This window comes from Episyrphus balteatus, chromosome 2, assembly GCF_945859705.1.
Source record: "Episyrphus balteatus chromosome 2, idEpiBalt1.1, whole genome shotgun sequence".
NCBI classification, from domain to species: domain Eukaryota; kingdom Metazoa; phylum Arthropoda; class Insecta; order Diptera; family Syrphidae; genus Episyrphus; species Episyrphus balteatus.
Window position 1 is genome coordinate 128,841,341 of NC_079135.1, and position 12,033 is coordinate 128,853,373.

The 12,033-nt window shown below is 30.7% G+C and overlaps 2 protein-coding genes across 6 annotated transcripts in view; one reads left to right on the forward strand and one right to left on the reverse strand.

Moving 5' to 3' along the window:
- LOC129908198 (dolichyl-diphosphooligosaccharide--protein glycosyltransferase 48 kDa subunit) overlaps positions 1-12,033 on the forward strand; it is a 383,207-nt gene that overhangs the window by 340,785 nt on the left and 30,389 nt on the right. The gene's annotated exons all lie outside the window — the stretch shown is intronic.
- LOC129908196 (leucine-rich repeat flightless-interacting protein 2) overlaps positions 1-12,033 on the reverse strand; it is a 58,017-nt gene that overhangs the window by 20,482 nt on the left and 25,502 nt on the right. The window contains exon 1 of one of the 4 annotated variants that reach the window (XM_055984549.1): positions 11,298-11,782. The exons of 1 other annotated variant lie outside the window; for it this stretch is intronic. In XM_055984549.1, coding sequence (XP_055840524.1) covers positions 11,298-11,429 — 132 coding nt within the window. In that variant the 5' untranslated portion in view covers positions 11,430-11,782. Of the gene's footprint in view, positions 1-6,186; positions 6,548-11,297; positions 11,783-12,033 lie in introns of those variants that run through there. 2 more of the 4 variants (XM_055984547.1, XM_055984548.1) reach the window with 2 other exon arrangements.

The window sequence follows — 12,033 nt, forward strand, 5'->3', positions numbered from 1 at the left end:
ACAACGAAGATATTGACCTTGAAAGACCGTGTGTCTATTCAGTTGACGCAAAAAAAAACTGCATTTTTCCATATGGGACGCTTTGTAAGAGAACACGAAAAAAAATAGCGGTACTTTGAGAATTATTCTTTCTGATTTGGTTTCTCTACATCGCAAGCTAACTGTAAACATCATCAAATGTTACATGAAAGCTCAATCTTAGGAAAAAATGGACAAAATACCTTTGAAAATTTGTGTGCTTATTCAGTTGAAGCGGAGTGTATATCCAAGAAATCCAAAACAACAACAGCTCTATTGAATCAATGAGTCAGTGATGTAGAAAACCTATAGAAATTTATTGCATAACTCAACTATACATTCACTGAACATGTCCTTTAATAAAATTATGGCTGTCTTCAACTGAACACGTTCACTAAACTTGACACTTCACATTTGGCTCATTTCTTTAAAGGGTGTCCCAAACTTAAACCTTAAACAAAAAAGAAACACGCAAATGTCATCCTAGACATTTTATGAAAGTCAAAACTTGTATAAAGCTTGTATTAAGTTATACATAGCAACTTTATACAAGTTGGTTACAAGAAGCCGTATTCAACTTACGCAAGACTTCGGAGCTTAAAGTAGTTAAATGATACAGACTTCAGAAAGATTAGACTTTAAAAAAAAGTGTTACAAAGCATAAAAGAATGCTATTTTTTATTCTAAAACAAAAATATTCCAAAGTAATTGATATGAAATCTTATTTTGTTCCCTTCAAATTTCAATAACTTCGGTAAGGCTTGTAAACATAGGTTACTAACTAAGTTAAGGGCATACACATATCTTATCGAAGATTTACACAATATTAAATGTAGCTTTTGTGCAGTGCTAACTCTTGTACTGGCCAATTAATGCAAACGGCATGCAAACATATTAAGTGTTGCGGAACATAATTTTGTTAACGTTAAGTTATTTTTTTTGAACATTGACATTTGACATTTGTTTGACGGCTAGCTCATTTTACTAAATAAAAATACGATGATCTGTTCGTGTACTTTTTATAAAGAATCTTTTTAGGTTTTCTACTACTTCTGTGGAAAATCTCTTTAAAAATATTTTAATGGTAAATGTGGGATCATAATTTTACAGTACAAAAATAAAATTACTTTCTAATAATCTCTTATTAAAAAGAAAAAAAACTTGATAAACTTGTCAAAAACTACTATAAATACAAGTTCTTAAGGAAATCGCAAATGGTCAATTTGTTATAAGACTCAAAGTAAAGTCATTAACAAATTCCTACTGAATTCTATTTAAAAAAGAAGAAGAAAAAAATAATACCACCAACTGGTCTATTTCCTTTATTGCGGAAGCGAAGGCCTCTCTTTCATCGTGAATTGTGTGAAAAGTGATGCACACATATTTTATGAACCAAAGTACAAAAAGATTTTATTCCATGCCGCCTTGAGATAAAAAAAAAACAACAACAACAAAAATAATACTCTTGGATTATTTGAAACCGTTCTTCTTGATGCAGCAATTGTTGCAACTAGCTATATAATGTCTTAACTATAGACATATTTTGTGCAAATAAAAACAAAGTGTGAGATTATAAGGTGAAAACAAAAACTTTAGTGGGAGAGAAGAAAAAACAAAATCAAAAGGTTTCACAAGATAAATAGTGCGCGGGATAAGGTTGTTGCACTTCTAGGGCAGATATCGTCCGTCATTGTCACATTGTTTCGTCATTGGTATTATATTGTTTGAAAAAGTAATGCAAATATCAGAATACAAAAAAAAATGTAATAGAAGAAGTAATACAAAAGTAGGTTGGTTAGGTAGTATTATTTTAGTGTAGACTTGATTTGTTACGGTCATAATTTGTGAAAACTGATGAGATGAAAGTTTTAAAATGTCATATCGAATATCTTATGATCGAATTTTAAGTAAAGAAGATATTTGGACTTGGGTATTTTATTTCAAATGTAATTTAAGCGGAAATTTTTACTCTTAAAAAACTCTACACTCCCTCTATCTTTTGTCGTTTATTTTCAAAGTTGGTTGAAAGGTTTTTTAAGCTATTTCTTAAAGCTATGAAAGCACCGATGTTTTAGGGTTAGTTCCAAATTCGAGTATCAACGACCTGACACTTACATAAAAGTGACGTTAAAATCGTGTCAAGTGATGTATTCGTCAACGAAAACTACTGTCAACGCATTGACGTATAAGATGACACTTGCGTTGACCCGAATTTTTGACAAAGTGACGTCATCTCTTACTTCAGAATAAGAATGGTATTATAGGTGATGTCAGATTTCCATTCGTAGCTGAAGTGGTTCTGTCAAAAAAAAAACACTCAAAACCAAATGTTTAAGCCACTTATTAGACTTTGCAAAAATCTTCTGAATATGAAAACCCACGCTATCATACCGTTATGTTATGGTAAATTAAAACTGCTTGTCAAATTTTAATCAGCTACGTGAAGCATTACAATATTCCATTTTAATCAACAAAAAATAAAACCTTTCAAACTTGTATTCTTCCAATATAAACGAACATTTATATATTATTCCTAAAGTTATCGCGATGTAGTCATCAGTTAACTATTCACTAAAATAAAAACAAAACACCGTTATTTTTGTTTTTTCTTTTTATCTTTTGCAAACACAATAAATAACCGATCGGTAATATCTGAACGAGCACCTAATGCCGATAAAGATTTTTACTTTTCAATTACTGACTCACAAAAAAATTAAATTTGCCTCTGGCACATATTTTTAATTTGAAAATAAAACAAAAACAGTTTTATTCACAAGCTGTTATTATTATGTGAATATTTTGCTTTAATTTTCACATCTACATTCATAAATCGTAGCTTAAGGTCGTCTCGTCACTTTGAAAACCCATTATTCACAAAGTTTTATTTCTCACATACTTCGTATCTAAGCATTATGCACCGACCGACAGAAGAAGCACACCTTGCGCTTGCTCTAATGGATTGCGTAAGTCCATATTTCAATTATAGTCTGGTCTTAGATTGAGTAAGCGAGCGAGCGAACAAGCTCGCTAACAATATAATTCAAACGATGAACGTAAATTATATTAATTGAAAACACTCCTTCGTTACAAAAAAAAAAAATGTAATAAAATAAAGAGCGTCAAATTCAATGATCTTTTTATATTCAAGACATGATGAAAGGGTAAACGTGTGGATAAATTTATTCTTAAATAGAAATTGAATTCATATCTTAGTGGGATTTGCGTTTATTTTAAAAGTCGCTTGTTTAAAGCCGCCTTGACATTAGATTTTTGCCATGTTTTCACCTAGAGATATCATCAAATAAACCAAATAAAATTGTTAAGATGTTCTTTTATTGACAGAGAAACTTTATGAATGCAATCAAACAAACCTATTGCTACGTTTACACCCAGAAGTTAATACCGAATTTATTAGAAAGAGATTTATTAATTTTGACAACGATAAGAGTGCGTACAGTATCACAACTAACTAGAGTACCTATCAAAATTACTACAAGCGTAATTTTAATCTACTACAATATTTATGCTAGGAATTGTGACAAGGAGTGACACTTAAGTGAATGATATTGGAAATTTAAACTGAACATTTCATAGCTGCTTTCCTTTAATGGTGGTAGAAAACTCATGAGTAGAAATTTAGTACAACAACCACTCCTATTTACTCGAGTAGAAGATCATGTGTTGATTTTAGCAATAGGTCTACTAATCATTTACTTATGAGTAATCTACCACCTCCAAAGGAACGCGGCTCAGGTAAAAATGTGCAATATTAACCCTTATTTTACTTCTTAACACAAAACAAGCCCTCTTGACAGTAAGCTTGCTTTTTAGGGAATTCTTTTTAAATGACAGAAGCACAACAGCATTCCCGACAATATAGTCATGGTCTTTCATGTGCTTTGTTTTTTGGGGTTTTACTACTTGGCTATAAATTCTTTGTTTTTTTTCTTTTTTTTTTGTATTTAATAATAAAAGTTATTGAAGAAAACAATAAATTTATTACAAACTCATTGTTGTTTTAATTAAAGAATGTAAGCGAGGTACTCGACCACAGAAAAAATTATATTTCTTTGTCATTCGCAAATATTAATCTTATCGCGTTATTGAAATAATTGTCTTTATTAATACTGCACCTTAAACATAAAAAAATATCATTCATTTTTGAATGAGCGACGAACATTGTGGAAATAGGAATGAACTCCACCGATCCATTTACTTTAAATCATTTAAGACAAAAAAAAGGACTAGAACCATGTATGATTTAAGATAACAGGGAGTTATATATGTTTTAGAGATGCATTTATACCGCATTCTTTCAGGAGTAAGGATCGCCCCGGTAAACAAAATGAATAAATGGAAACAGTTAAAGTGGGTGGTAAGCTACTGATTAGAAGATGATCTAGTACATTTAGTACTATATCTACTCGTATTCTTCTCCCAGAGATTATGAAAAGATGATCTAGTACATTTTATACAAAATCTACTTGTGCTCTTCTGCCTGAGTTAGATGTCAGTTTGTATGGAGTTCGTGTAAAAAGCGTTCTATTGAAAATCGCTTGTAAAGTACCTACTCTTAAGTAGCTTACCTATTCCAAAGAAACTTTATAATTAAGTTTTAGGTTCAATAAATTCCTTTTGAAGTAAAAATTCATTGATGACATGAGTGTGCTGTGTATTTTAAAATTACCACGCATTAAATATATTTTAACTAAGCGCAGTCACATTAGCGCAAAATTATTCCACCTACACGTAATAATATCTTTCGTCGCGATAACAACCCCTTTAAAATCATTTTTGCAAATTTATTCTTGCAAATGCTGACTGCAAAACAACAATATATTGCACAAACACAATTTTTTTATTCGGGTGGGCATATAATGAGTCACGCGATGAATAATTTTTAAGTTTTGGTACGGAAAAACTATACACATAACGGCTTTTGATGTCTATCATATAGCAGGAAATAACATGAATTACACAAGATGTTTGTTTGTTTGTTTCTTTTCATTGCGAGTAAAAGAAAATTTGAGAAATTTATTCGATTGAAATAAAAAAAAGAGAACAAAAAAACAAATCAAACAGACTTTTTTTTATGAAAATGTTGGATGAAGTAGAGAAAAGTGACTAATTTAAGTGCCAGGAGTAGCATTTTCATCTCTAAAATGATAAAGTTTTCTAGTAAACTTTTAAATTGGGCGCATCAGGGACAAATAAAAATTAAAATTTGAATAAATAAATTTAAATTAATATAAAAACTAAGAACAAACTATTGTGCATGTCATCTTTCGTACATTTTAGTAATGTCAAAATCTCCTTAGTAAATTAAAAAAAAAAAGATGTGCCTGTCGAAAAAAGAACACAAACGGATCTAAAATTCTCGATTAATTTTTGACAGATTTGAAGAGGAACAGCTTGATTGATTGTTTGACACTTTTGAGTGTTTTGACATAAATGTCAAATTATAAAAGTAAAGCTCTGTTCACATTTAAAATGTGTCAAGTTATGCGAAATAAATCTGATTTGTTGATCCACTGTGAAGTGTCTCTGTAAAATTAAAAATGAATTACCAAACAAAGAACATAAAGTCTCCTAAATCCAGATGTTTGTTTAAAAACTTATTAACAACCTCTCAGACCATTCCTTTCAAATTAAATTAAAAGTGAAACACAGAAATGCTCAACTCAACACATGGTTCGCAATTCATTTTTTATTTTATTTTTATTATTTGACAACTCAATGTCAAATAGTATGACGTCACTAGCAACAATTCCTAATAGCATGCTTTTTTATTAACTCCAATACACAAAAGACTCTCAAGCCGGTGTTTCTTTCGCCTTTGAAACTCATTCTATATTCTACAGATTGCGTCATTTTGCTTAAAATAATTCTTATACGAGCATTAAACCAGGTTTAGCTACTTCAAACTAAATGAATGAATTTCTTAGAAAACGATACAAACAAGAAAAATAACCAGAAGTAGCCAAAAGGGTACCAACAGAACTTAAAAAAAAAAGTGAAGGAACATCCTTTTTAGGGGCTTTCGTTACTAAAGTGTAACATAAGTCGGTTTTTGGGACTGTTTCCTTAAAAAATAATACATTTGGGTAAAAACGAGATCACACAAAAAAAACTCTAATGAATGACAATCAACTTTTTTGATATTTTTACTTTGATGTTTTAACACACACTTCCGATATCCGAATCCAATAACAACTAAATATTTTCCGTAAAAAGACAAAAAGAGTTTAATTAATTAAAAACTTTATTATGTTTGAAGGTATACTATAAAACATAAAAACCGGTTCTTTTCTATGAATCACAAACGGAAACTGAAACACGGTTTTTTGGTGGTTCACCGTTTGCCATCAGTATATTCGGTTTAGATATAACTTGAACGCGACGTGGTTGACGCTGTTATGCGCGGTAGATGGTTTCGGTGTTGTTAGAGTAACTAAATATACTACTTCACAATTTTTACCCGACAACCTTTACACAGCTACAGGTCATTGTTTCTTTTTTTGTTTTTTTTTTTTATTGTTAATTTATTTTGACGCGTTTTGATTTTGGTTTCTTGAGTAAGGCGTTTGTTTTTTTTTTTTTTTTCTTAATTTGCTTTTTGTTGTGGAAGAAAAACAAACATTAAATTTCCATGTTATAGACTTTTGTATAAACTATCTTAAATATTTTATTAGAAGTCTTTTATCAGTATTTTTTTTTTTTTCTTCAAGTTGGTGTATATGTTATACTACTGACCTTGTTTTTTGTTTACTTAGTTAAATTGCGATAAAATTATAAAGAATTTTGCACTCTATACATAAAGAGAATGTGGGGAATGTTTCAAAGATAAAATTTTTAAATCAAAAACATGTATGCAGTAACGGTTACGTAAAGTAGATTTATTATTTGGTTTGTTATGTTTTTCATAAGAACATACATAATATTTACATGCATTGATAAAATATAATCAAAGAAAAAGAAATTACATTTGCAGTGAAATTTATCAGAATATGATAATTAACGACTTAATGTTTGGTTTGGTAATGTTGTTAAAAACAAGAAGGGAATAAGTTTTTTGAGTATTATGATTATGTTTTAACAACATTTAATCGAATTTTGCATCAAACAAACCTAAAATATCATTTTTGAACAATGACAGCTGTCATGTGATCTGGATTTCCAGTAACTTTTAATATTTAAACTAGTTTTCTGTCAAATGAGAAATTAATGCGATCCGCAATAATATTACAGACTTAATTCCATATTCTGGGAAGTAGCATAACATAAAAAACAGACAAGAAAAAATTTAATCAATCAAGCAAATATTTTTTTTAGGTATACCTACATATTTTATTTTCACATGAATAGTATGCTTAGAAGAAAGAAATTGGTCATTTTATACAATTTTTTTTCTAGGAATTTTTTTCCAGGTTTTCCCCGAACAAAAAATCCATTGAACTTCACATAACAACGCCGATCTGAATATAATTTCACCCTTTTACAAATTTATATCTAGGTACCTATCATCCCGCAAAATAAATCTATTTCTTGGCAAACCAAATTTATTGTTTTGCAAATCAAATTCACCTTCAGAAAACCAAATGCTTTAATTTGAAAATCAATTCAATTTTCTCGGATATTATAAGGCATAGAAGCATATAATTTTCAGAATTTGATTATAAATTAGTTGAGGCAGTTTATTTCATTGATTTATTTCATATTTAAATTTATAGTCTTGGTTAAAATAGTATTTAATGTGTTTTTTTGTTACTTTTTTTTCCCAAATTTTGACTTTGAAGTTGATTATTTCGAGAACAATTTATTGCAATAATTTGATTTAAAAATTAGAATCAAGTGTACAATTCTGGCTTTTGAAAAAAGTATCATTCATAACTGTAAGTGTTGCCGTTGTTTTTTAATAATTTTTTTTGTATTTAACGTGATATTTAAGACCCTCCCGACTAAACGGGGGGAGATGGACCCCCCCCCCTCCGATAGTAAAAAATGATTGTATTAAACTCCTCTACAAAATACCGTTATCAATTCTTGTCGCCTAAGAACTTTTAATTGTTATTTCAAATTGTAACGATTAGAAATACAAAAATATGAATAAAAACTTGCAGTTTTTGTCGACATTTTCGTGCAACCTATCGATGCTTCCTGCCCACCGTGAAAAAGGGTTTACTTAGTGTAAGCAACCTGTATTAATTTTAAAGGAGGAAAGACATTTTCAGTAAAGTTTAACTCCCGCTAGCCCTAATATATAAGGATTTGACTATAGAAAATGAGATAGTTTCAAATGAGTTAATTTCTAAGGTCTTTTCACCTTTCTCGATTGTATCTCGTCACTTCCGATTCCAAAATACAATTTTTGTTAGGTAGTTCGTTAACAAATGAAAGTTTGATGGTGCTCATTTAGGAGAATAGGGGAGATTGATTGTACATCATATCCCGAAATTTTCCAGTTCCTTCATTCGATGGAATTTGATTTGGGGTAAATCCATCCAAAACAATGAATTTGATTAAGATTTTTTTCATTTTAACGAGTAGGTAATTATGGAGAATGATTTTTGAAAAAAATCTTATAACCAAGCCAAATCAGATACAAGTTTGAAAAATTTAAGACTGCGCGGGCTGATTCGATCAATATTTGTGCCAGACCGAAAATTTTCACCTTGCCCGTAGTAAGATCATAACAAATTAAGTGCAATAGTTTTACCATAAAATGAATTTTATCATTTAGACGCCATGGACACAAATATAAAACTTGGAAAGGCAGACAGTAGTTATATTCGTCCATGGTATAAAAAGACAAGGTATGATCATTAGAGCCGCCATCTTACAAAATGGGGTAATAAGGTTTTGACGTTTGGCATTTGGCAAAGTCAAAAGCAACAACAATTTCCAAGACAAATTTGTTTACAACAGCAATTTCAATGGTCTAGGCTGTCAAAACCTTAAGAAGCCATAAGTTTTGACAGTTTTCGATACTGAGTTTTTTCTAATGATCATAGCTTCTCTTTTTATACCATGATATTCGTCGCCCTCAGATTTGAGGTTTTAGAAACAGAAGCAAGAGAGAGACAGAGAGAAAAGAGAGAAGAAAGAGAGAGGGTAAGAAGAGATAGAGACAAGAGATGAGAGAGGAAGAAAATAGAGAAAGAGCTGAGAGAGAAAGAGAGGAGAGAGAAAGAGAGGAGAGAGAAAGAGACAGAGAAGATGAGAAGACCATAAGAGAGAATAGAGCAGCGTTGCCAACCCATTCAGTAAAAATTATGCCTCACTTGAAAAAAAATTATGCCTTTTTAAATAAATTATGCCCAATTTAAATTTCATATTTTATGTTTAAAAAATTATATACAAAAAGTGCAAGTACAGAAAACGAAATGTTTATTTAATTAATTTATACATTAAGGGCCAATTTTTCAATAGTCAGATACCCCTCAGATAAAAATTAGAATTAAAAACAAATTCTGTAGAAAAAATTTCGAACAACCTTTATTTAAAAGATATAGAATATATTAGTTTTGTCTTTTTTTATCAAAATATTTAAAAATTTATAAGAAACTTTCAAAATATAAATCAAGAGTAGAATGAAAAAAATTATGCCTTTTTGGCAAAAAATAAGCCTCATTGCCTTAGCTAATAAAATTATGCCTAAAAGGCATAATTATGCCTCAGTTGGCATCGCTGGAATAGAGGGACAAGAATGGAATTGAGGGATAGAAAAGGTAGAAGAGAGAAAAAGAAAGAAGAGAAAGAAAGAGCAAGAAAAGAGAAGGATAGAAAAGCAAGAGAAGTAGCAGCATAACTTGAAAGCTCGGTATATCGTGAGAACTATAATCCACAATTTCTGAATTCACAATCTCACAAGAAGAAGAAAAAATTGGAAAAGCAGTTAAAAAATTTGATAATTTAATAATCGAAGCAGTAGCAAAAGTAAAAACTCTGGTAACAAGTTTAAGACTTATGTATGAAAAAGCCTAATTTAGCCTAACTTAGTAAGCCATTTAAAAATATTTGCAAACAGTTAACTCCGAGTTTTCTATCAAATTTTTCTTTTACTTATTTATTGTTTTTGCACCAACCACAGTGTGAATTATTAAAAAATAGAAAAACGGAAAACACATTTTAGATATATTAGGCGAGTTTTTTTTTTTTTTTTTGCAAAGCTAATCAAAATGCCTGCGTTCAGTTTCGATGACTTCTTCACAAGTCATATAAGACGGATTCAAGTCTAAATCTTAAAAAAATATTATCTTAGTTCCAAATTGTTAACGATTTTGTTCCTCATCCATTGATAAAGTTTTCAATCCATTTTGAATTCCATAAACAGGGTGTGTGTCATATTTGTGATAGTTTACCCTATCAGGTCAAACTTACAAAATGTGATTAACCTAAAATTTATCTCCCCTAAGACCAAAACTTGAACTTTAACATACATAACTCTTTTGTGTGAAACTTAAAGTAGGTCAGACCAAGCCCAATAAAGCTTTTATTATACACTCAAATCACTGTTATACAATCATTCAAAATTAATACAACAAAAGTTGTAATTCAATTATCAATACATCTTCATATTCGTGACTTTAACAAAAAATCAAAAATTTGATAATAATTTTTGAAACAAAAACACAAAAACTCAAAACTTAAAAACGTGTTTTCCGCCTTGTTTTTCCAAGAAAAACAAAAAATTTACAAAATCACATTATATCCCTTTTAATTCGTCTTCTAATTTTGTTTTAATCCACATAGATGATTTCAAAAACATTTATCTACTTTAATGGGAATGGAGGAGTGAGTTTGAGTATTATGGGGATTACATGATGTTCAATTCCCTATACAGTCTTTCTTTCTGTGCCCCCTTTTTCCGCGCTAAACATTAAATAAAAACCATCTGTCTATCTATTCATCATTTGGGAGCAGGAGCAAAAGCAGACGAAAGGCGCACTTAGAAAAACATCCCAGGCCATTGAACTAACGCATTAAATGCATCTTCATCTATCCGTTCGTCGGCAAATTACCAAACTGCAAATAAATGTTACACACTTTTGTGGGGGGCAGAGAATGTGGAATAAAGGGGCTCGAATTATTGATTTTTCATTTTTCGCTCCCCCCAAAAAAAGCCCTTGCGCTTTTATCCCATTCTCATTTTGGTAGGAAACAAAATGCAACTTCCAAATGCAATGGGGAAAAATCAATACAGCCAGACAACAACACGATACAAACGAAGGAGGAAGAAAAAGAAGAAAAAAAAAGATTGGGGTATATTGTGTACTTACGGATTTCCAGGTTCCCTTGTTAGCTACACCCGTTTTAATGGAAGCATGAATTTCCAGGCAATCGCTTAGCGATGGGCCCCATTGCTTAGCAAACTTTCCAATAAGCCGGCTATCAAGCGTTAGTTGCACCATTTTTTCAAAGTTTTTTTTTTCGCTCTTTTCTTTCTTGCAATTTTACTTGTTCACAGGAAAAGATTCAATTTTTAACTAATTCGATTTGTCTTAAAAGTTCACTCTCAAGTTATTGCTAAATTGAGACTTAATAGTTCCAACCTTATTTGATTAGCACATTATTGTAGTTTTTAGCACATTCATGAAAACAAATAACAACTCTCAAGGGTTTTCAAGATGAGTTTTTTGATGGGATGAGTTTTTTAGAGAAAGACTTTTTGGAGACTTTATTTGGAAAACGAACTGAACACCTCGATGGACACTTTTCGACTGTGCATTTTCGGGGCGATGCTCCTCCTTAGATCGTATCGTCATCATCATCATCATGCGCTCCTCCAAAAAACCACGAATGATAAAAATAAACAAAAAAAAAAAAAAAATAAAAGAGAAAGCAGGGTAAACGTTGCACTAAACGTTACACACAAGTCTATTCGTATAAAGTTCAAATGGGGGAGCAGCCAGCCAGCAGCAGCGCCACTGAAGACATACAGGAGATGTTGTTGGTTGCTGTTGCTAGTATAGTTTCCCCTATTCAAATTGGTGAAATAAAAATGTAGAATATCAG